The sequence below is a fragment of the Peromyscus maniculatus genome, chromosome 3, assembly GCF_049852395.1.
Source record: "Peromyscus maniculatus bairdii isolate BWxNUB_F1_BW_parent chromosome 3, HU_Pman_BW_mat_3.1, whole genome shotgun sequence".
NCBI lineage: Eukaryota > Metazoa > Chordata > Mammalia > Rodentia > Cricetidae > Peromyscus > Peromyscus maniculatus.
Window position 1 is genome coordinate 158,519,575 of NC_134854.1, and position 23,165 is coordinate 158,542,739.

General features: G+C 42.5%; 1 protein-coding gene across 2 annotated transcripts; it reads left to right on the forward strand.

The window, feature by feature from the left end:
* Positions 1-1,007: 1,007 nt before the first annotated feature.
* On the forward strand, positions 1,008-22,109 carry Mgst1 (microsomal glutathione S-transferase 1). 2 transcript variants are annotated; one of them, XM_042274204.2, is made up of 5 exons: positions 1,083-1,143; positions 3,215-3,293; positions 9,340-9,496; positions 16,565-16,659; positions 21,481-22,109. In XM_042274204.2, the coding sequence occupies exons 3-5, from the start codon at positions 9,371-9,373 to the stop codon at positions 21,725-21,727; spliced, it is 468 nt and encodes a 155-aa protein (XP_042130138.1). In that variant the 5' UTR covers positions 1,083-1,143; positions 3,215-3,293; positions 9,340-9,370; the 3' UTR covers positions 21,728-22,109. The 2 variants fall into 2 exon arrangements, with proteins under 2 accessions (XP_006976559.1, XP_042130138.1); XM_006976497.4 differs by lacking the exon at positions 3,215-3,293 and having other exon boundaries at positions 1,008-1,143.
* The last annotated feature ends 1,056 nt before the right edge of the window (positions 22,110-23,165 follow it).

Here is a 23,165-nt window from a genome sequence, read left to right on the forward strand (position 1 = left end):
TCTCCTCTCAAGCTCTGTTCCATTGCAGTCCGTGTTCCAGCCAGGTTCCAGAGAGGGTGAGCGAGCTAACTAAACAAAGTTTTCAAGCAAAATGAAACAGTCTTTTCTGATGGTCTACCTATCATGCCTCTGAAGAAACCAACGTCAGGCCCAAATAAGTTCTGTGGCAGACAGCCAGTTATTTCTTAATTCCTTTTTGTTTTTGGAAGGGGGTAGAGCATAGAACTGTCTATTAAACATTTTCTTTAAAAAAGAGAGTGAGTCATGGTGGTGAAATTCTCAGTACTTGGAGGATGAGGTAGGGATGGTCACAAGTTTGACTCCAGTCTAGTGTATACAGCAAGTTCCAGACAGGCCTAAGTAGCAAAACCCTCCCGAAAACAAAGGAAACAAAAATGTAGAGGCAAACAGACAAATGAAAATCAGAAAATACTAAAGAAGAAAAGGAGAATGAGAAAGAGGAGGAGGAAAAGAAGATGAAATAAAAAAGAAAGTGAAAGAAAGATCCCCAGAGCAATGTGGGGTGCAGGTGTGAAATGGTGTCTATCCACGAGTGAAATAATACATATGGGAACATGCCACATGCAGAAGGTGTCAGGGAAGCCCCCAGAACCGGCTCTTGGACATTATTGCAGGGTTGTTTGTGGGGTTGTGTGCAATAGCTTTGATGTTGCCCTACCAACCCTGCCTTCTTGCAACACTTTTCTAAAGTCACTGTGAAAAACACACAATGTTATTGCCTAACAGACTCAGAATTTCTCTGGTTCCACTTTGCACCCTGAAGAAGGGACAAGGGGAAAGGTTGTCACAGCAATAAAACCTCAGAATTTTTTTTTTTTCTTTATCCAGCGACATAAAACTTAGCAGCCTTCCTTGTTCTCCTACCCCCAAGCCTGGACAGAATTGCAGAGGTCCTTGGCAGGGAGTGGTCCTCACCTGGAGCCGACCTGAATCCAGGCTTCTTCCGGCTGGGCGGTAGCTGCAGGACCGCGGTTGATTGGGGGCGGGGCTTGGCGAGCTCAGGAGGCGGGTAATTAAAAGAAAGCCACTAAGAGGGAGGTGCCGGCTCCGATCCTCTGGGTGAAAAGTCCCGGGGTGTGCCAGCTTGGCCCTACAGTTTGCGGAGCTTCTCCAGGGACTCAGGTGGGTGCACAGCAGGGGAGCTGCGCAGCCGCGGTACTGCTTGCAGGCCAGGGGAGGGTGGTGGGTGCCAGGGGTCGGTGGGTGGCCAGTGTAAGGCGAGAGGGTGGCTGGGCCTGTCTGAAGTCTTTGTTCCCTTTAGCTGCTTAAATGTCCCTTTTAGTGGCCTGCTCTGAAAGAGAATTGTGCCTTTCTCTTCTTCCTGCATTAAGTTTCTGTTTCTTTACTCCAAGAAGAAACTTGGAAGCATATGTCTTTTCGTGTTTAAGAAATAGTTTTCTTACTTCCTCAAGCCCAAATCGCACCCCCTTTTTGAAAGGCTCCGTTGGTCTTGAGGAGAGGAAAAGGTACATGCAAGGTGTAGCAAGATGAGAAGTCACTGTGGTTTCAGCAACTTTGGCCCGTTCCTAGTGTGTACGGCCCTCCAGTGTTTCTGGTGACTCCGACATGAAGGCCTTTGCAATTGTTGGAAGGCTGTTTGCTTTTCTAGATTCACTTTTGGTAGGCCAGAGAAACCTCGAAAAGTCTCAGACATGATAATTTCGATGTCAGCTGATGTGGGAAGACTGGGTAGAAAGACTTGGTAGATGAAGCTATCACGGTACTGAAGGCAGATAGATGACCAGAGAGCTGAGGGTGCGGCCTTTGCAGGGCTTCTCCCGGGTGCCACTCTCCCCCTCCACTCCACTCCAGAAGACAAGGGGCTTCTGCTTTGGGGTCCAGCCTGGGTTGCTATGGCTGGACTGAGGCTCTAGGGGAGGAGCCTGAGTCGACAAGTCTCCTTGCGTCTCCGTTCAGTCCCAGGTGTTCCTGGGACTCCGATCACAAGCATTTTCCCCTTCTTCCTGCTTTTCTTCCAAGTGCCATGCCGGGAGGATGCCAACTAAGCTGCTGTGTAAGGAAGGATCCCAGCTAAGGGTTTTGAAGCCTGGGGTGTTCAGGACCCATGCTGGAAGCACTTTTTGCTTTCCAAGAAGTGCCTCCTCCAGTGAGTTTGCCCAGCATTGCTTCTGTTGTCCTTGGCAGTTTTCAAATCAAGATGACGGATGTGTGCCGACAATATTTGGCTATTGCAAAAATGACAAATTTGGTCCTGACTTGAGTATTACTCTGTGATAGTCAAGTATTTTTAGGAAGCCATTTTTTTTTTTTTTTTGGTTAATGTCTGAAGCTTGAGAGGAAAGTCAGCATGGTCTCCAAAGAACACCTGACTCCTCATGGTCTCCAAGAAACATTTGATTCCCCATAGCCATCCCTCCTTCATATCCTCCTCCATATCTATTTTATTACTTATCCCCTAACCTACCTCTGTCTTTCAGACCCACCCCTCCTCCTTGTCTACTCCCAAATCCAATCCCATATCCATTTCTTCCTATGTCCACCTCTCCCCAGCACCCACTCTTCCCCCCATATCCAATCCCACACCTACCCTCTCACATAGTAATTCCCCCATCTCACCCTCCCCTGTAAGCCACCATTATTTGGTTTCCTAAATTTTCCTTCATTGAGGCCTCTCAGCAAACTGAGGCTTCAGCCATCTCAATCCCTTCAGGACATTGTGGAGCTGATAAGCAGCAGCATGGCTGTAGCGTCCTCTTTCCTGTTTTTCCTCTCTAAGTGTTTGCAGCTCTCAGTAGGCTCAAAATTGACGAGTCATGGTCTTGTGGCTATGTGCCCAGACTTTCTGTGTTTCACAATACTGATGCAGCAAGGCCAAGTAGTTTTGAGAAGAAAGGAACTTTGCTCTTCTTGGCCAAGGGCCCATGAAGAGAAAGAGGAGTGCCCCTCAACCAGAGATAGCATCTTGTTTGTGAGATCCTGTACTAGGGTGAAACATGGCGATGGGAGGTAAAGGCAGTCTTCCAGGAGGCCACAGTTTCTTCACAATTCCTATCATAGTAGAGAGCCCAGGAATTACAGGTCGAGGAAAGCGGGCTCCAGACTGATGCCTCTACTGTACCGCCTGGCTTTATTACTATCCTAAAGTAGACAAAAATCTTTGCTGTGCTGGAGTCTTTCATCCCAAGCTATATCCAATCAACTGACCCGTGTCCCTTTGTTCTCTCTTGACAAGAATCCTGGGTAGGTGAAGAGAACCTTGTGTAGTCCATGGAGGGGAGCCGGGCTTAGAGGCTGGACTAGTAGACCTAGAGGTATGTAACTACAAACATTTTGGAAAGCAGAGTCCCACAGTTTTAGACTCTTGGGTTAAAGGTCCAACTGTCCATATCTCCAGGCTTATCGATTGGTAGCTCTTGTCTTTCTCTGCTTCAGGCAGCAGTGAGATAGGTGATCGCAAACTGAGCAAGCAGCGGAAGGTAGTGTAATGTTGCAGTTCTAGGGGTCTCACGTTCCGGTCCTCTTCGACCCACGGTGACAGGTGTGCAGCTCTCAGGTCTAGGGTAATGGGATTCTCAGCCTTGACAGTGGCGAGTGTTCTAGATCCTGGGCTTGGGGTTGGGAGTCTAGATCTTTACCAGCTCCTGACAAGTCTTTCTGGCATCAGGATCCAGAGTTTCTGCCTTTGGCCCCAATTGTCCTTGGCACCTCTGCTCCACGCCATTTCTTCCCCAGCTGCCTCGCATGATTATTACCATGGTCCCTGCTGCCTTGGGACTTGGTGGTCTTCCCTTGGCTTATCAAGTAGACCCACTGTGGCTAATGATGAACAACAGCATGAATAGTCAAGAAGCAGAGTGTGATGATACAGGCTTGTAGTACCTATATGGGAGACAGAGCTAGGAGTGTAGTGAGTTTGAGGCTAATTTGGACTACGCTGTGAGACTGTGCCTCAAAAGACCACACACATACAAGGTAGACAGTAAAAGGCCTCTCAAGAAAAGGCTTTCGATGCTATTGTACCAGGAGGGTGTTTCTACAACGCAGTCTAGAAAGAGAATCTTGGTGTCCATCACAGCAGACATCCATGTAAATGAAAGACTGTGGCGTAGTCTCTCATGCAGATGAGAAGCTGCATATGCACCAATCACAGCAGTTCACATGCAAACACAGGCCTGTGTTCACTAGCTAAGTCCTACACCCCCCCCCCCCCCCCCCCCCCCCCCGAGAAACTGCTCCTCTCTCATCTGTGCAGAAGGCTTTGGGGTTTCCAGAGTCACCAAGGCTTGTGATGATCAAGCACCTGGTGCCGTGATGGCTGCAACGAGGCCTTGAGGAGCCAGAGATGTGCATTGTTAGCATGCAGCTGTGGTGGCTGTGTTGCTTGATTCCTTGAAGTGTCCATGACACTGGACACTTCAAGGCCAATGGGCATGATCTTCTGGCATGACAGTATGTCATCTGGGTGATTGACTGATGGTCCTGTGCTGCACACAGCCGGGGAAGCATCTAACAGCTGCCAATTAAGGAGCTAAATTACTCCGTCCACCAACATATTTGCTAATATACAAGAAAATAAATATCAGAAGGAGTGCTTACTGTAGGACTTACTAAACTTAATAATGACTTTTATGGTGTTTAGCAATGTTTCAATAATGCTTAACACCTTCATAACACTCGAGGTAGAGGTAGGTCCTTCACCTGTCTTAAAGGGAGGTCTGGTATATGAGACCTTTAAAAAACCCTTATATTACATCCTTAGCGATGAGAACAGTGTCACAGCAGGAGTCTTTATCAAGCACTCATATGGTACTGACAAGGCACTGGTGAGTCTTGTGTGTGTGTGTGTGTGTTGGTTTTTTGAGACAGGGTTTCTCTGTGCAGCTTTGGCGCCTTTCTGGAACTCACTCTGTAGCCCTGGCTGGTCTTGAACTCACAGAGATCCACCTGGCTCTGCCTCCCGAGTGCTGGGGTTAAAGGTGTGTGCCACCACTGCCTGGCGCATTGGTGAGTCTTAAAACACTACACAATCAGCACATAAAAGAATCCTCTGAGGTAGGATTTACTGGTAACGTGTTTAGGGTGTGGTGGGGCACACCTGTAATCCCCACACTTTGGAGGTTGAGGCAGGAGGATCAGGAGTTCAGTGCCACCAGGGGCTACATAAGAAATCCTGTTTTACAGGTATGGTTAATTTGTAGCTAGGAAATGGTCTGTTGAAATCTACTTGGACCCCAGGCTACTTCCAGAGACTGTGTGAACTCAACCTCCCTGTGTCCTCTCAGGCACAGCATCGCTGTCTCCACACCATGGGACTGGGCATAATGCCAACCAAGATAAGGATAGTGAAATGAATGGATGACTACAGCAGATCCTAGCCTTGTAATTTTGTATCTCATGTATTTTATAATCAAATAGCCTGAATTTTCTCCACTGCAGTTTTAGAAAGATTCTATTCACCTAACATGTTATCTGTCTCTTTATTTACCACTTCTACCCTCCTGGACACCTTCCCTGACAGCAAACTTTCAGTGGGCTTGTTCTCACCATTACAGTCTTGCCATTATTCTGGTTTCAGTTAGGGGTAGCAGGCTCATGACAAAAGAAAAGAGATGCAGAGTTATATTGCTTTCCTTCTCGTGGTTGGTGCTTCCTATTTCTTAATGTTTTTAGCATTACTCCCATCACACGGCCTCCCTGTGGTGGGATACGGAAGTCTGGGACCAGGTCGGGTTTATTAAAGGATGAAAATCAATACAACACACTTACAAATATAGAACGGAGTTGTGCTGCCGCCTCTCGGTTCCCAAGGGACAGCTGGAGACCAAACTGCAAGCCATGCTTCTCCGCTGCTCGCTGCCTGCTCTAACCAGCCCAAGAGAGCACGTGACCCTTCCCCCCTGGTTCTTAATGGGTCAGTATCTTCAGAGAAGACCATGCCCATTGGCCGAACCACTCCATTCAGTTGGCCACTGGACCAAATGGCACAATTCCCACAACGCCCCCCTATACCTGGGAAGTGGAAGATGTCTGGGAGAGGAGGTTCCTGGGCCCACGGTGTACGATGGCAGGGACTTGGTACTGGCCAGTCTCCCAGAATCACAGGCCCGAGGAGTTCGCCCACACCCCTGGCAACTCCACTTGTATAAGCTGCTTGTGTATTGTTTGCAGGTGTGGAAAACCCTCCATCACCCTTTCGTTCCACCTGCTGACACCTTTGTATTTTTCTCACTGACAGTTCTGGAAGGTTCCCGATTTTCTCTCCTCTGCCATGCTGAACAACAAAACAACCACCACCAGCAGAACCTTCCTGAACTTTTGTTCTGGCTGTAAATAAGTTTTGTTCTGGAAACAATCACAGAGACTTTTATTTTGAAGGTTGTTAGATAGCTGAATTTTCTACTTGATAAACTTCCTAAGTTTTTTTTTTCCTTTTTCCTTTTTTCTTTTTTTTAAATCAAAGTTCTTGTTGTATTTCTTCAGATCTCTATTCCGAAGCATGGACCATAGGGATTCTTTATTAAGCTAATTAACTTTACAAGAGCTCTGAAGGATAGGGCATTTTACCATGACTTTTATTCCCTCAATACCAGAGCAATAGCAGATATATTAAAACTACTGAAAGTATTATCTTGCACTGAGATAACACACTATGCTTTCAAGACCATGAACTCATAGTAGTGGATTAATTTACTGTCATATGTGGAATTTAAAAACAATTTAGAGTATAGTGAACCATTTATTTTGTGAATTTCATCCAACTGTAGATAAAAAATATCAGAAGAAATTGTGTCTGTGTTGAGTGTGTGCTGAAGTTTTTCTTCTCATTAATTTCTGAGCAGTACTGTATGTAGCTATTTGCATGTGGTGTACAGGGCATCGAGTGTTGGGAGTGATGGTGAGATGACGTCCTAGCTTCATTCTTTCGCTGTCATAAAACACTCTGACCTAAAACAATTTGGGAAGGAAAGGGTTTATTTAGCTTACACGTCTAGGTCTCAATCTGTCATTGAGGGATATCATTGTAGGAATTGAAGCAGAAACCATGAAGGAACTCTCTCTCTCTCTCTCTCTCTCTCTCTCTCTCTCTCTCTCTCTCTCTCTCTCTCTCCCTCCCTCCTTCCCTCCCTCTCTCCCTCCCTCCCTCTCTCCCTCCCTCCCTCCGCCCCTTCTCTCAGCTTTCTTATTCAGCACAGGCCTACTACCTTCTTAGGGATGGTGCTGCCTATAGTGGGCTGGGCCCTCTGACATCATTCTACAGTTCCTTGTAGACATGACCACAGGCCAATGTGGTTGGGGCAATCTTTCAGCTGAGGTTCCCTCTTCCCAGTAAATTTCAGTTTTGTCAAGTCCACAATAAAAACTACTCAGCACATATGATTTTAAATATTGGAAACTGCGTAGGAGGTGTGCATAGGTAATGCCGTAGAAGACACTTGAACGTCTGTGGAGCTGGTACCCTCAGGAAGCTCCTAAAACCGTGGGACCCCTGGGGATGACTGTGTAGTTTCTGCATACAAGACACACATTTTTATCTTAAGGAGACAAAATTCAGAGTTTTCTTAGGAAGTTTCAGTTTCATTATTAGTAAAATAGCATAGCACCTAGTACATGGTATAACCAGGCAGAAGAAAGGATGTAAGGGGTGGGAGATGTGTTGTCCACTTGGGTCAGCCGCAAGTAAACATCCAATTTTAGTTGAATTAGGATTAAACAGAATCAAGGGGTCGAAAGGCAAATGAAGTGAGTGTCCCCAAGGAGTCAGCACAATGTGCAAGCATGAGGGATGAGACATCAGAGACCTAGGTTTGTGCTCCAGCCCCCATATTCTGTTTCTATGAAGTAGATTACAACATTATGCTCATAAACATCATGTAGAGTTTTGTAGAAAAGTCTGAGGTATTGCTGCACACAACAAAGTCTTACAAATTAAATGTTAATGGAAATGGTTTTTATTATATTCTCCAGCAACACAGAGACAACTGTCTGACTAGCAACAAATAGAAAGATAGATGTAGCTTTGTAGACTATAGGCAAGTGGACAAAGCTTCTGGAGGTTAAGCTATAAAATTACAGGAAGGAGTTTAAGGGCAGGAATGGGCATCATGGAGAAGCTGCCTAAGGCGAGTGTGAGAGAAGATGCATGCGACAAGGAGTGGATAACGGCAGATGTCAGGGGTCAGAGGGCCACCAGAAAGGGTGGGGAACTCAGATGTTGAACCTTACCCTAAGTTCCTGTCAAATTTGTCTTGCCTGTGTTTTTTCTCCTGAGCACAGTGTACCTCTAACCATGTCCCCCCAAATGAACAAATAATAAACTAATAAAATATGGATGGCCTCCCCTGCCACACTTGGTTACTATTGTATGGATTTTGTTTGTTTGTTTGTTTGTTTTTTTCAAGACAGGGTTTCTCTGTGTAGCTTTGCGCCTTTCCTGGAACTCACTTTGGAGACCAGGCTGGCCTCGAACTCACAGAGATACGCCTGCCTCTGCCTCCCAAGGGCTGGGATTAAAGGCGTGTGCCATCACTGCCCAGCTATTGTATGCATTTCTAATGCTTTTTTATTTGAATCTGATAGCAAATTAGTATTGGATATTATTAATATTTCTATTTTATAGATGGAGGCATTAAGTCTCAGAGAACTTATATTCCCCAAGCAAGGTCGATAACCAAACTGTGGGACTTGAATTCAAATTTTGGGTGCCTGAGAATTTGGACAGGACTGAAGTGATAGAGAACAGTGAGCTAGGTTTCTAACCTAGGATGTGTATCAGATTTTAGTCATTCTCAGTAACATGGCAGCCCTTCTGTGAGTGGAGCTCGGTGCTTCTGAAGACCTTGCCACAATCTCTGTGCTCTTCATTGAATCCTTTGTTCTTCCTGGTGCAAATCTGCATTTTCTTCCACTGGTGGGACATTTTGACTATTTTTATGCTCCAAAACCCCTTACACTTCATTTCAACATTTGTTGGGTATCTTCATCTTTAATGATCCAGAACTAGAGAAATTATTATACAGCTTATTCTGGAAATATTTTTGCTTCTAATTAATGAATTAAACTATTTGAGACAAGAGTTTACCTTGTAGCTCAGGCTGACTTGAAACTTACTGTATAGCCAAGGGTGGCCTTAAACCCAGAGCGGTCCTCCTTCCTAGTCTTGCAACAGTTGGATTACAGGAATGAATCACCATATATTGCTTTTACTTTGAAAATTTTGTGAAGATGTCATCATTTCCTTTGTAAACAGTCCATGATGTACATTTTTTAAAGAACAATATGATCAGTGCAGCGACACCAGCACAATAGGTGATCCCCAAGTTACCTGGGTGTTTCTGTCTCCCCTTCTCTTCTTTATAGTCATTTAAAGATTGAGACCAAGATCGAAAGAATGGCTGACCTCAAGCAACTCATGGACAATGAGGTGTTGATGGCCTTTGCCTCCTACGCAACCATCATTCTTACTAAGATGATGCTCATGAGCTCTGCAACTGCATTCCAGAGGCTAACCAACAAGGTAAGAGTTCAGTGGCAACACTTTCTCACTTTTAAGGGTTAGAATTCTGGGAACCAGCCTTCTCTACTTCTGTTTTGCTTTTCTTAAGTAATGCGCAATCAGCAGCAGGGTGTGCTGTGCTGTGCGATGAGTGGAGTCTGAAGCGCTTGGTCCTCGCACGGTATGTCTCATGGCACAAGACTTTTGCTTTCACGATGAACCCACTGCTGCTTGTCTCTCTGTGGACGTCATCTTTTATAGTTCTCATAGGAGATGAAACCTCCAGAGTATTCAGGTTTTGCTTAATCTGTTGTTGTTCGTTTTAACTCTTTTGGGGGGCCCACCACCCAGCTCCCAAATAAATCACACACAGAGGCTTATTCTTAATTATGAATGCCCGGCCTTACCTTGGCTTAGTTTCTAGCCAGCTTTTCATAACTTATTCCATCTACCCTTTGCCTCTGGGCTTTTCCCATTCTCTTACTGCTGTAATTCTTACTCTTACTCTGTGGCTTGCTGTGTAGCTGGGTGGCTGGCTCCTGGAGTCCTCCTCCTTCTCTGGCTACTTCTTTTTCTCCCCCCGCCCCAGATTTCTCCTTCTACATATTCTCTCTGTCTGCCAGCCCCTCCTATCCTTTCTCTTACCTTGCTATTGGCCATTCAGATCTTAATTAGACCATTATGTATTTTAGACAGGAACAGTAACACAGCTTCATAGAGTTAAACAAATGCAACATAAACAAAAATAACACACCATAAAATAATATTCTACTACATTTCCCCCTTTTTGTCTTAATAAAAAAATAAAGATTGTAACTTTAACATAATAAAACTGCATACAACAAAAAGTTATCAACTAAGAATTAATTTATAATATTCAGTCCATTTGTAGATAGCATATTCAAAGAAAATAATGCATTATCTATCCTATCTTAGTGAATCTAAAGTTTTATACCTGATTTACTTTCTATCATCACTAAGAAAAATGGCAACTATAACTATCTAGTCTTCAACTCCATCAAAGACCCAGAAGGATGTAATACTGTCTAACAGACATTTAGCTGCTTGAACAGTCACCCAAAGTTCCTCTGCAATGTTGGAGCATCCATCTTCAACCTGCAGGCCTAGAGCATCTGGCAGACTTTTCTGTGAAGTAGGAATGTTGGACTGTCCTGCTTTGTTTTGGCAAAGTTCAATATTCACTTTCGTCTGTGTCCTGCAGAATGTCTGGCAGTTTCTTCTGTGAAGCAGGAATACTGATGGACAATCCTGCCTTGATTTGGCAAAGTTTAGCAGTCAGTTTCCTATGGGTCCTGCTTGTCCAGTCTGCACAGCACACAGTCAAGCTGTCAAGGACAAGAGCAGTTTCTTTGCCCAGTGGCTAACCTTGTCACAATGAAAGCAAACTCCATAAGGAGTTTCTTCTATGCCCATCATCTCTGAAGTAAATTGGTGCTGCCAGGAGCAGATGTGTCTCATTGTCATGAAAAGCCCTAAGTTAACAAAACATTTTAAATGCCATATTCTGTAGGTCTTTGGAAGGTTTCAAGATTATCTATCTATCTAAAATCTCTCTCTATATATATTTTATATAGAGGTATACTTTCCAGATCATATAGAGATAAATTTTAGATCTACAAATTTGATTGTTATAAATGATTAACCACTAACCTATGTTTCCTGTTTATCCTATTGTAGCTGAAGTTTTCTCCAGTCCTGCTCAGCACCATGGACCCTACACCCACTTATAAAATAATCACTCAGAAACTTATATTAATTAAACTGCTGGGTCATTAGCTCAGGCCTACCACTGACTAGCTTTTACATTTAACTCAGCCAATTTCTGTTAATCTATATGTTGCCACGTGTTCTGTGGCTTTACCTGTTGCCTTTACATGTTGCTCCCTGGATGGCATCTCCTCCTGGCTTCCACCTCCCAGCCTCTCTTCTCTGTTTGTTCTGCCTATCCTATACTTCCTGCCTGGCTACTGGCCAATTAGTGTTTTATTTATCATTCAATCATAGCAGCATATATTCACAACATACAGGACATCCAACAGTATCCTATATAGTTTATAATAACAGCTTTCAAAAAACTAAAATTTTACCTTACATTTTAAAATAAACTGCATAGGTACAATACTTTAAGCAATAATAGATACATATACACAATATGTTGTAACAAAAATAACCTTAAATTTTTATCATACAAAAATCCTTTAAAAAAGAGTAGAAATATATATATAGTGTAACAAAACTAACTTTAACTTCATATCAATAAACTATTTTCCCCTAAATGATAACAAACATCCATAACCCACCAAATAACCAAAAACCACTCATACCCCCCAACCCTTGGGAATGTGGGCATAGTTTTCTCTAGACTGCTTCCTGCTGTCTGTGGATGAAGTATCTTTAGGATCCCTGAGAAAATTTTGAGATAATGACCAAGTCCTGGGAAGACCAGTTATAATCTTTGTTGATAGATATCACCTGTCAAGGTTCAGGAGGTCTCACCTGATCAGACCTGATCCATATTAACCCTGAAGGAATCTAAGCCTCTCATCTCCTGTGGGAACAAAACTCCAAAGCATTTTTCATTTCCATTTGACAAATATATTTTTTGACTTTCTAGAAGTTAAGGAATTCCTAAAGTATATCGGATGATTTATTTCAACAGTCTCTATTTCAATTCCAGGTCTCTTTGCAGCTATCATTTGCTTTTCAACAATCAAAAATTCAAAATCAACACAATAACCTACAGGATCCAGACTACCTGTGTATTTCCCATCTCCGTGGCTTCTTTCTTTTACTCTCTCTTTAAAGACTTTATTTTATAAACTATTCATTCTTTTTGTATGACTGTATGCTTTTCTTTTTTAAAGACTATTCACATTGCTAAACACACTGTAATCTGTTCAGAGGTTTTTCCATCTGGATCTCTTTTACTGCATATCTCTAGTCTTTTTTGACTGCATGAGCAAACTTTAAAATTTTTTTTTATTAAGAAATTTTTTATTCATTTTACTTACCAACCACAGATCCCCTCTCTTCCCTCCTCCTGCTCCCCCCATTATTTCTTCCCCAACCCACCCCCCATTCCTTCCTCAGGAAAGGTAAGGCCTTCCATGGGGAGTCAGCAAAGCCTGGTACATTCAGTTGAGACAGGACCAAGCCCCTTCCCCTGCATCAAAACTGTGCAAGGTGTCCCACCATAGGTAATGCGCTCCAAAAAGCCAGCAAGCCAACAGTCAACATCAAATTAAATGGAGAGAAACTCAAAGTGATTCCACTAAAACCAGGAACAAGAGGCTGTCCACTCTCTCCATATCTATTCAACTTGAAGTTCTAGCTAGAGCAATAAGACAATAAAAGGAGGTCAAAGGGATACAAATTGGAAAGGAGGAAGTCAAATTTTTGCTATTTGCAGACGATATGATAGTAAAAATAAGTGACCCAAAAATTCCACCAGGGAACTCCTACAGCTGATAAACACCTTCTGTAATGTGACAGGGTACAAGATTAACTAAAAAAAAAAAATCAGTAGCTCTCCTATATACAAATGATAAATAGGCCGAGAAAGAAATCAGAGAGTCAACACCCTTTACAATAGCTACAAATAATATAAAATACCTTGGGGTAACTCTAAGCAAGTGGAAGACCTGTATGACAGGAAATTTAAGTCTTTGAAGAAAGAAATTGAAGAAGATATCAGAAAATGGAAAGATCATGCTCATGGATAGGTAGAATTAACATAGTAAAAATGGCTATCTTACCAAAAGCACTCTACAGATTCAATGAAATCCTTATCAAAATCCCAATGTAATTCTTCACAGACCTGGAAAGAAAAATACCCAAATTCATATGGAAAAATAAAAAAAAACCCAGGATAGCTAGAATAATCCTGTACAATAATACACAAGCAAACTTTAAACTGCTAAGATATACCTGGATCCTTCCAAGGCTCTCGGCTGGCTCCATCCACTTCTCAGGTCCTGAGAGCCAAGCCTAAAGCTTGCATCCTGGTCGGAGGTTTGTGACTGAGAACTGCGTTCTAGAATGCCCATGCTTGGCAGGTATTTTTACTTTTTTTTTTTTTTTCCTACTTAAGTACTAACTGCTCAAGGTCTCACTGATGGCAGACACTGCCTGGCTGAAACTCTTCAAGGAGCTGTATCCCTTTTTGTTGTTGTTTAGCTTTCTCAGGCTCTAGATGAAAATATGAGCCCATGTTAGAAAGCCAAACTGTTGTGTTTTGTTTTTACTCTTTCTTGGGTGCCCAACACCCAGCTTCCAAATAAACCACACACGGAGGCTTATCCTTAATTATGAATGCCCGGCCTTAGCTTGTCTTAGTTTCTATCCAGCTTAACTTAACTTATCCTATTCTTTCTCTTCTGTGAATCTTACTCTTACTCCATGGCTTGTGAGTAGCTGGGTGGCTGTCCCCTGATGTCCCCCTTCTTTGGCTCCTCTTCTTTTTCTTTCCCTGCAGATTTCTCTTTCTATATATCCTCTCTGCCTGCCAGCCCCACCTATCCATTCTCTTGCCTTTCTATTGGCTGTCAGGTGTTTTAGGCAGGCACAAGTAACACAGCTTCACAGCGTTAAAAAAATGCAACATAAGCAAAAGTAACAGTGTAAAACAATATTCTACTACAGTAATCCCATAGCAGGGGCTGGTGGTGTAATCGAGCTTTCTTTTGCTTCTCACATGTCCTGGACCCCTTCATCATTTTATGGCATTGTTGGCAGTCTCAGGTGAAATGAAGTCTCCTCAAGGAGGGAAACAGAGAGAGGGGGCAAGTAGCTGCTGAAGTCAGTGTAGTCCAGTGGTACAGAGTGTCCCTGAAGAGGAGGCTTCGGTAACAAGTGTGTATTCCTTATGGCTCTGCAGGGCGGCAAGCCCAAGATCAAGATACCAGATCTGATGTCTTTTTGAGGGGACCAGCCTCTCCTTGTGGCCATGTTAGATCAAAGAAAAAGAGGAGTGGGGAGGATCTGTTCTGTTCCTTTCTAGAAAGGTGCTGATCTCATTCATGAGGGGCCCATCCGCACGACCTTATGATGCCACAGAGGCCCCACCTTCACACACCATCACCCTGGGGAATTAGGCTTCAGCTTATGCATTTTGTGAGGACAGAAATATCAGTCAATAGTAGTGCTTCCTTGACCTTGCAAGGAAGGATGGCGCTGAGATGCAAACTCACCTTGAGAAACAGGAGATGCAGTTCAGTGGTGGAGTGCTTGCTTGGAATACACAAGGCCCTGACTTCAATTTCCAGCAACCCCTCTAATACAGATTGGCTTAAACCCTAACTTTTGGTATTTTTTATTGTGGTTTGTTTATTTCTTTATTCAAAATTCATGTTTTGGATATCCAGTGCAGCCCAGGCACCCATTTAAAAGGCCCCATGAGGAGCAAGACCAAGAGACCTGGCCTCAGGAGCTGACTCTGTCACATCTCTGCTTAGCAGTTCTCCTTAACATCTTTATTTGTAATAAATGCTTATAGGTTAGGAAAAATATTATAATATTTATGATATTTTCAAGCTAAAATTAAAACTTTTTACAGTCTGTGTTTTTCTTTATTATAAATTATTAAATAGTGAAGCCTACTTAAATATATCTTAAATGCATATTTCAAGTTTCAAGGGATGGGGGAAATCATTTCAAACAGCATAGTAATTAAAGGAAGGAATCCATGAACAGATGCCCCTGAACACATCCTTTTTGCCTATTGAAATGCATCTCATCTGCTTATATTTTACTGTATTAGTCAACATGAGGGTTTATGCCCCTAAGAGAAATGGAGGGCATTTCCACATCCCTATCAAGTCAGTATGCCTCTCCATCCCTCACTGCTTGCTTGCCTCTTCTGACAGCCTTGGAAGGCAAAGGCATTACTTGCTGAAAGCTGAGCACCTGGAATGTTGATACACTTGAGGGAAGGTGTATCAACAGCACTATGTAAAGGATGCCAGGGGACTATGTTGATGGTCTGCTGTGGCTGAGAATTATGTCTCTTTTATGTTTTTACTTCCTTGTTAACTATTTTTTTTTTACTTATTTAATGTGTCATTGTGGTCATTGTGTGTGTGTGTGTGTGTGTGTGTGTGTGTGTGTGTGTGTGTGTGTGTGAGAGAGAGAGAGAGAGAGAGAGAGAGAGAGAGAGAGAGAGAGAGAGAGAGAGAGAGAGAGAGAGATTTCGTATTGCTGTATGTGTTCAGGTCATCTTTTGGGGGTCAGTTCTTTCCTCCTACTGTGGTTTCTGGAACATGGACTCAGCTGGTCAGGCCTGTGCCCCTTTACCTACAGAGTCATCTCACTGCCCCCCTTTCAGGATTTTCATATCCTAGCCTTTATTGAAGTTATTTTTAAAAAGTTTTCATGTTGATAAAGATTCAGGCTTGAACTGCGCACGCTTTCCCTCCTCCTCCCTGTGTTTGATTTATTGGTCAACAATTTCTTTTTGTAAGGGCCAACCAGGATGCTGTGTTTCTTTTATTAAGATTCAGATTACTGGTGCTGGGGCTGTTGCTCAGTCAGTAAGCATGAGGACCTGACTGTATCTATATTAAGAATGACAGACATGGTGGTCTGCACTTATAATCTAACCAGTGGAGAGGGGGAGACTGGCGGATCCCTGAGGCTCACTGGCAGCCAGCCTAGCCTACTCCGGGAAGCTTTAGGCTATTAAGAGAAGTTATCTCAAAAACAAGGTTAACAGTAATTCCCAGTTGAAATGAAACTTGAATATGCAAGGCCTCCACATGTACCTGCATCCATGTGTATATGCACCTGTGCTCACATGTGCACCTGTACACACACACACATACACACACACACACACACACACACACACACACACACACAAGTGCAAATTAGCAAATTGGTGACTACCACTACTGCTCCTTCACATTTCACAGTATTTGGAATTCGGATGCTGTTTTTTCGGTTTGTTTTGTTGTAGTGTTGGCACTAGTAGTTGAGCATGGGGCCTTGTGCTCTGTCATCAACTACGTACCTCGCGCTGGCATGCATAAGTGGTTTTCTTCTTCCTCTACTTCTCTTTGGTATTTGGAATAGGTCTTTGCCAACCCAGAAGACTGCGCTAGCTTTGGCAAGGGGGAGAATGCCAAGAAGTTTCTTCGGACTGACGACAAGGTGGAGCGAGTGCGAAGGTAAGCTAGTATCTCTGGAAATTCCTCACTCTAGAATCATGGTCAAGGATCATGGCCAAGAGATCAGGTTCGGTTTAGGGACACATTAAAATAATAGTAGGTAGGAGGGCAAATGCCGGCAGTTAACATGTCACTTCTTTCCCAAATTGAGATGTCCATCACACAAAGGGCCAAAGGACTAGGTGCTTCTGTAGAAGAATTAAAATATGAAAGTTGACACTTTTCAGAGAACTAAGGTCTCTCCCTTATGCCTCTGCCTCTTTGTGTCTCTGTCTCTCTCCACTCCTTCATCTCTGTATCTCCTTTGTATCTATTATATTTAATATATTGCAAATCCAATGAACACTGGAGAGAGAAGCCACATTCCATCCTCACAGCTTTATTTCAAAAACACCTAGAACTGTAGGACTGAAAGCATTTTCTTAATCTTATGACATCATAATGCCATGTGGTGTCCTATTATTTTATACAGATATTCAATGCCAAATTTAAGTAATAGTTGCTCCCTTTTTAATAACACATGGAATATCAGAGCTATATGCTGTCTTCCCAGTTACTATTTTGTAATGTTTACCTGAGCTATGGAACAATTCCAGTCATATCCCAGCCAGTGATGTTGCAGCTGAAGCACCAGGGAAGTTTTAAAGGCACCAAGTAGCCTGGTAGTCCTGGGATGGAGAGTGAAGACAGGAAAGTGATGAGTACTTGAATAGATTTCCTCAGTTTGGTGTGAACTGTCATGAAATAGGAATTGAGAGAAAAGAGTTTTCCTTCTGCAAATGGGATGTCAGATGAACTCTCTGTATCATGTTTATGTTGCCCTTCCTTGCTTTTCTGGGAAGTTCTGATGGCCCTCCTGGGATAGCCACAGATTCTCTCATGCCATGAGATAGGTATAGGGGCTCAAGATGAACCCTGGCCTGGGATCATAGACTCATGCATGCTTCCAAATTTTGCATCTTGTTATGTTGGATGTAAAGTCAGCTCTTCTGTCAATTCCCTCAACAAATCAACTGAAAAACTGTGAACAGAAATGGCCTTGAGGAAATCAAGGTGCATGGGAATTTACACTGTCCACTACAGACATTTCTCAAACAAGAGTGTGTTTTCTGAAGAGGAAGCGAGTGCTAGATTCTTTTTTTTTTTTTTTTTTTTTTTTTTTTTTTGGTTTTTCGAGACAGGGTTTCTCTGCGTAGTTTTGCGCCTTTCCTGGAGCTCACTTGGTAGCCCAGGCTGGCCTCGAACTCACAGCGATCCGCCTGGCTCTGCCTCCCAAGTGCTGGGATTAAAGGCGTGCGCCACCACCGCCCGGCTTGCGAGTGCTAGATTCTTAAGACACTTGCTTCTGCTTCTGTGCTGGGTTTTGTGCTGGGTAACTTAGTCCTCTTAAGTAAGCCAGTCTTTGAAAAGGTTGTGCCATCAGAAATAGTTTCAGGACAAAAGAATCCAAGGGAAAACCTCAAGCAGTGTCAAGTGTTACGATGCGAGAAAATGAAGAGTAGAGCCGTGCGTCAGACGCTTTGGGGACAGCAAACCTTTTAAAGGTTATCTGTTCCTTCTCAGTTTCTCTTTAACAACAAGCAGTTGCATGGTTGATGCTAATCATGGCATTCTCCTCACACAGTAGACTAGGACTAGAAAACACTAACAGCATTACAGTGGCATTATTAGCAAGATGTACAGGAACATGCAAGCTTCCTATACAGAAACTTAAAAAAAAAAAAATTATTTTGAGAGATCAGATTCTCTTTATTATTTATCCCATCTGCCATCCATACCCTCATGTGGGTACTTTTAGAGGAGAAATCTATAATCTAATCTGATGTTTTTCTTCTCAGACTACAAATAAATGTAACTGACATTTAATACCATTGACCTTAGCTCTAGGTGCCTAGAGAGGTAAAACACCAGTGTGCACAGCGCCCTCTGGTGATCAGAAGCTGAACTTACAGTGTAGCAATAGGCAATCTTTTACAGAAGGACGAGGATCCCATTTCCAGTTACATATTTTTGAGAATTGATTGGCCTCATCAAATGAAATACTAATAGCACCCATGTGAAATAAATTTTGGAAGAAGTTTTTAGAATTTCCTTTTTCTATTTTCAACATAGAATTTCCCTCTCCTTATTTCAACTTGTAATTACAAACCTGTTGCTGTTCCCGTAGTTGAATGGGTGGTAGGTACTACAAACAAGATGGAAACTATCCTTGAAGATATTAAGAAAGTTAATACATGTACATATAGGACAGTTAGCTACAATCTTAAAGTAGCATGTGTTGACATGCCAACCAATGTAACTTAGTGTCAGTAATTTGAGTTCCAAACAGATGCAAGCCAGGGTTGATTAGAAAACACTTTACATACTGATTTATCTACTCAATCCTATTTCACTATATTCTGAGAGGAATTCAAGACCACACACACTCAGTACTACAAGATAAGTGAAACTCAAAAGGTAATCAAGAAGGCTAGAACAATAGAGTGAGTTATTCTGAAGAACTTGGGTTTAGTTATAGGGAAATTCCAGGAATCTATAACACACTGTCTTCAGGGGTATAGAACACTCTTTACCCCAGAGTGTTCTGTGGAGCCTGAGTGACCCAAGCGATAATTCCATCAAGAAACTGAACTATGGGTTAGAGGCTGAACTAGATGATGTCCTTTGTGGCCTCAATTCATGAACAGAGTAGCTGCTAGAAGGTTCTTACATGTACATCATGGTCTACCTTCCTTGGGATGCCATCAAAGATTTTCCAAGAAGATATGAGAGCAACGTACATGTAGTAATCAGACAATTACATGAAGCAGTCATCTATGCCTGTGACGGGGTGGTGGGATACGAGGAGTAAGTCCCTATGGCATTTTGAATTATTTCATGGAGGAAGAAAAAGTGATGAGAAATTACATTAATTTGAGAAAACTCCTTGTGAGAATTTAGACACCCTGCTGTATGCTTAGAGCCCTGTCTGAGCAGAGGGCATCAGGGAAATATGACTGGATCCCCCTGCCCTCCACCCCTTTCATAGTTGGTCACCACTTGATAATTCATTTAAAATGCTCAGAGTGGCTATTGTCCAGGTGACGCAGATGCTGAAAACCAGAGAGCCTGATCTGAGGGAATGGACTGTGACAGTGTCTCCTAAGCCTTTGTGGGAAGGTTGGACATGTGAACCTAGCAGGTTCATAGAGGAGCTGGGAGTGGTGGATCAAGCTCATCATCCCATCACAGGGGAGGCAGAGACAGGTGGGTCCCTGGGGCTCACCGGCCAGTCAGCCTAGCCAACCCTGTGAGTTCCAGGCCACTGAGACACCTTGTCTTAAAATAAATAAATAAAAGTATAAGTGGATGATTTCTCAAAAGCAGTAAATACCCGAGGTTTTCCTTTGGACTCCGCATGCACCTGCATTTACCTGTGCATCCACACCTTCACGAACACTGTGTAATGTGGACATACACACACAAATGCACACAAGAACAAAGGGGAAGATACCTCTGTTGTGTTCAGAAGGATTCAGGGGACCAAAGCAATCAGCCCCGGAGTAAGGTGGCAGGCCCCTTCCCAGCAGATGTTATTACTGTACCTTCTCATCGACCCTTCCATAAGTACCCTTGGGTTATTTCATAAGAGAAGTGGGGTGGATACTTCTAGGTCTTCCCAGGTCTGTGGTGACTTCTTTATGGCTTTAAGTTGTACGGTTTTTCTCTTGAGCTCTTAGAGAAAGGGGGAGTGTAGAGAAAGGAAATACCATCCAGAGGGCACTGTGCATTTATGTCAAAACAGTAACATGCCACACACAAACTTTCTATTCTGCTGATGCTACCAAATTCTAGTCAAGGTTGTAAAGCTATTACCAATTATGTGCTTAATAAAAGACATTCAATTTAGTAATTATGCACTTAAAACTTTTCAGGTCAATAATGGATGTACTTTTCTTCATAGTCCAAGTCAGAAAAGCCTAAGATTCCACAAGCCAGAGAGAAAATTCTGACTTAAAAGTGTTTTCTGTTTTCCTCTCGTGGGGGGTACACAGAGAGATTCTAAGAAATCATATTCTTTTTCTTTCTCTTCCACCCATCCCCAATCATTTCTTTGTAGACCCATTCTTTTGCCCTTTCCTCACTAGTTCTTTCTGTGGTTTCAATAGAAAATGTCTGAAATCTCACACATATCCGGGGGGATGGTGGTTTTATCTGGATTTGAAAGAGCATGAGACTTGATGATGGTTTATCTGAAGGAATGTCTATGTAACCACTCTGAAGTAAAGGAGAAGTGAAGGAGGAGTTTTGAGAAAGACCATAAAAGAATTTTTTTTCCTTTGGGAAGAAAAATTTTTATTACAAGAAACTTGAATTGAAAGAATGATATCTCATACTTGCAAAAATGGTGTGTGTTTTTCTAGATAGATGACATTTTAGTATTCTGGAAACAGTGAATTACCGTCTCAAGATAAACTAAAAGTTTTTTGAAATGTGCTGTTCTAAATAAAAATCACGTTAGTAAGCAAGCGAGGCAGCTGGGAAGAAAATCAAGACTATTCCTTCGTAATGTAAAGATTCTCTAGCATTGCTCAGTGTGGTGGGTTCATATCTGTAATTGCAGCCCTCGTAAGCAAAGGCAGAAGGACTGTGAATTTGAGGCGAGTCTGGTTACATAGTAAGTTTCAGGCCAGCTTCAGCTAACCTTGACTCTAACCAAATGAAACCCAACCCAACCCAGTCCAACCCTTGCATCCATTAAGACTGTGTTTTGTCTTAGAAGAGAGGGAAGGGTATACACATTCCCACTGATTCTGAACTTCATATCATCATCTCTCACAGAGCCCACCTGAACGATCTTGAAAACATTGTGCCCTTTCTCGGTATCGGCCTTCTGTATTCCCTGAGTGGTCCAGACCTCTCCACAGCCCTCATGCACTTCAGAATCTTTGTCGGTGCTCGGATCTACCACACGATTGCCTACTTGACTCCTCTTCCTCAGCCAAACAGGGGCTTGGCATTTTTCGTTGGCTATGGAGTTACTTTTTCAATGGCTTACAGGCTGCTGAAGAGTAGACTGTACCTGTAAAGAGAATTGTAATCCTAATCATCTGATTGCAATCCTCATCATCTGATTGGCTTTTAAAAAAGAATTCTGTATTCTCAATATACTCAAACAATTTCTAAGGTTTTATGTAGGAGAGGAGCAGAGAAATTAGGAATCAGGGAAAACTCAGTTAAAGGCCAGCATCAGTTGTCTCTAATCTTACTTTGTAATAGGGAGAGACAGTTAATACAATCAACCTTAACCATGTTCTCTAACTCCTGCAGTACTTTGTTCTAAGTCTTGATTGTGCCCTAATTTGTAACATTTATCTACATTTCATATTGTGCATCTATAAAGGAGTATGTGAAACCCAGGTTTCATTATTGCTGAAGTAGGCATATGAATTAAAAACTTTAAAAATAAATTTTGTTTCTGTTTTCTTTTTCAAAAAAATTTATTTATTTATTTGTTTGTTTGTTTGTTTTGGGGACACAATTTCTCTACAGAGCCCTGGCTGTCCTGGAACTTGCTCCATAGACCAGGCTGGCCTTGAACTTAGAGATCTGCCTGCCTCTGCTTCCTGAGTGCTGGATTAAAGATGTGCACCACCACTACCTGGTTTATTTTTAATTTGTTAATGTTTATGAATATGTGTCTGGATGTGTATGACATGCGTGTGTGTGCAGTTACCCACAGAAGCCTCTGGACCTGGAGTTATAGGTGGGAACTGATCTCAAGTCCTCCAGAAGAGCAACAAGTTCTTACCTGCTGAGTCATTTCTCCAGTCCACCTTTAGTTTTATTGTTCCTATTTTATAATAGTAAAAAAAAAAATCTGTGGAAAGGTTGGGCAAACTGAATAAGGAACCTCTTCATGCCCTTCATGTCGACTCATTGATTTTCAACAACTTTGCCTCCTTTGCTTTGGCCATTTCTCAGGTTGGGTTTTTTGGACCATGTGAGTGTAAGTTGTAGACATCAGGGTATTTTCTTCTAACTTTTGTGTGTTTCTCCCATGAAGAAGGCAGTCTTCAGAGAACCACCCATGAAATATAGCACCACAGTAATATTTTTAATATAAGCTCGACACTCAAATTCTGTCAGTTTCCTATGAATAACCTCCACAACTGTCTTGTTTCAGACTTAGGAACCAAATGAGGAGCACATATAACCTTTTGATGATCATTATTAGGCAGTTTCATTGAGATTAAAGAATTCCTTTACTCAGTTGTTTTCTTTTGTAATATGCATTTTGAAAATAATTTTTAATTAGAAAACAAATTAACAGAACTCTTGTGGTGTTTCAGGCATATTTTTTTTTGGTTGATTCCACTCCCCCCCCCTTCCTCCACCCCTGCCCCACCCACTCCATTTTCTGGTCACATGTTCTGTCACCCAGCCCTCCCCTCTCATGGGTCCCTTTCTAGTTTCCTGATTTGTACCCACAATCACTCCCACATAAACACATATATGAAAATTAG

Excerpts from the sequence above, each read along its gene's own strand:
- Mgst1 (XM_006976497.4), top strand. The coding sequence starts at position 9,371 with ATGGCTGACCTCAAGCAACTCATGGACAATGAGGTGTTGATGGCCTTT. Across the intron at positions 9,497-16,564 it reads TCCAGAGGCTAACCAACAAG|GTCTTTGCCAACCCAGAAGA; the intron begins GTAAGAGTTCAG and ends TATTTGGAATAG. Across the intron at positions 16,660-21,480 it reads AAGGTGGAGCGAGTGCGAAG|AGCCCACCTGAACGATCTTG; the intron begins GTAAGCTAGTAT and ends CATCTCTCACAG.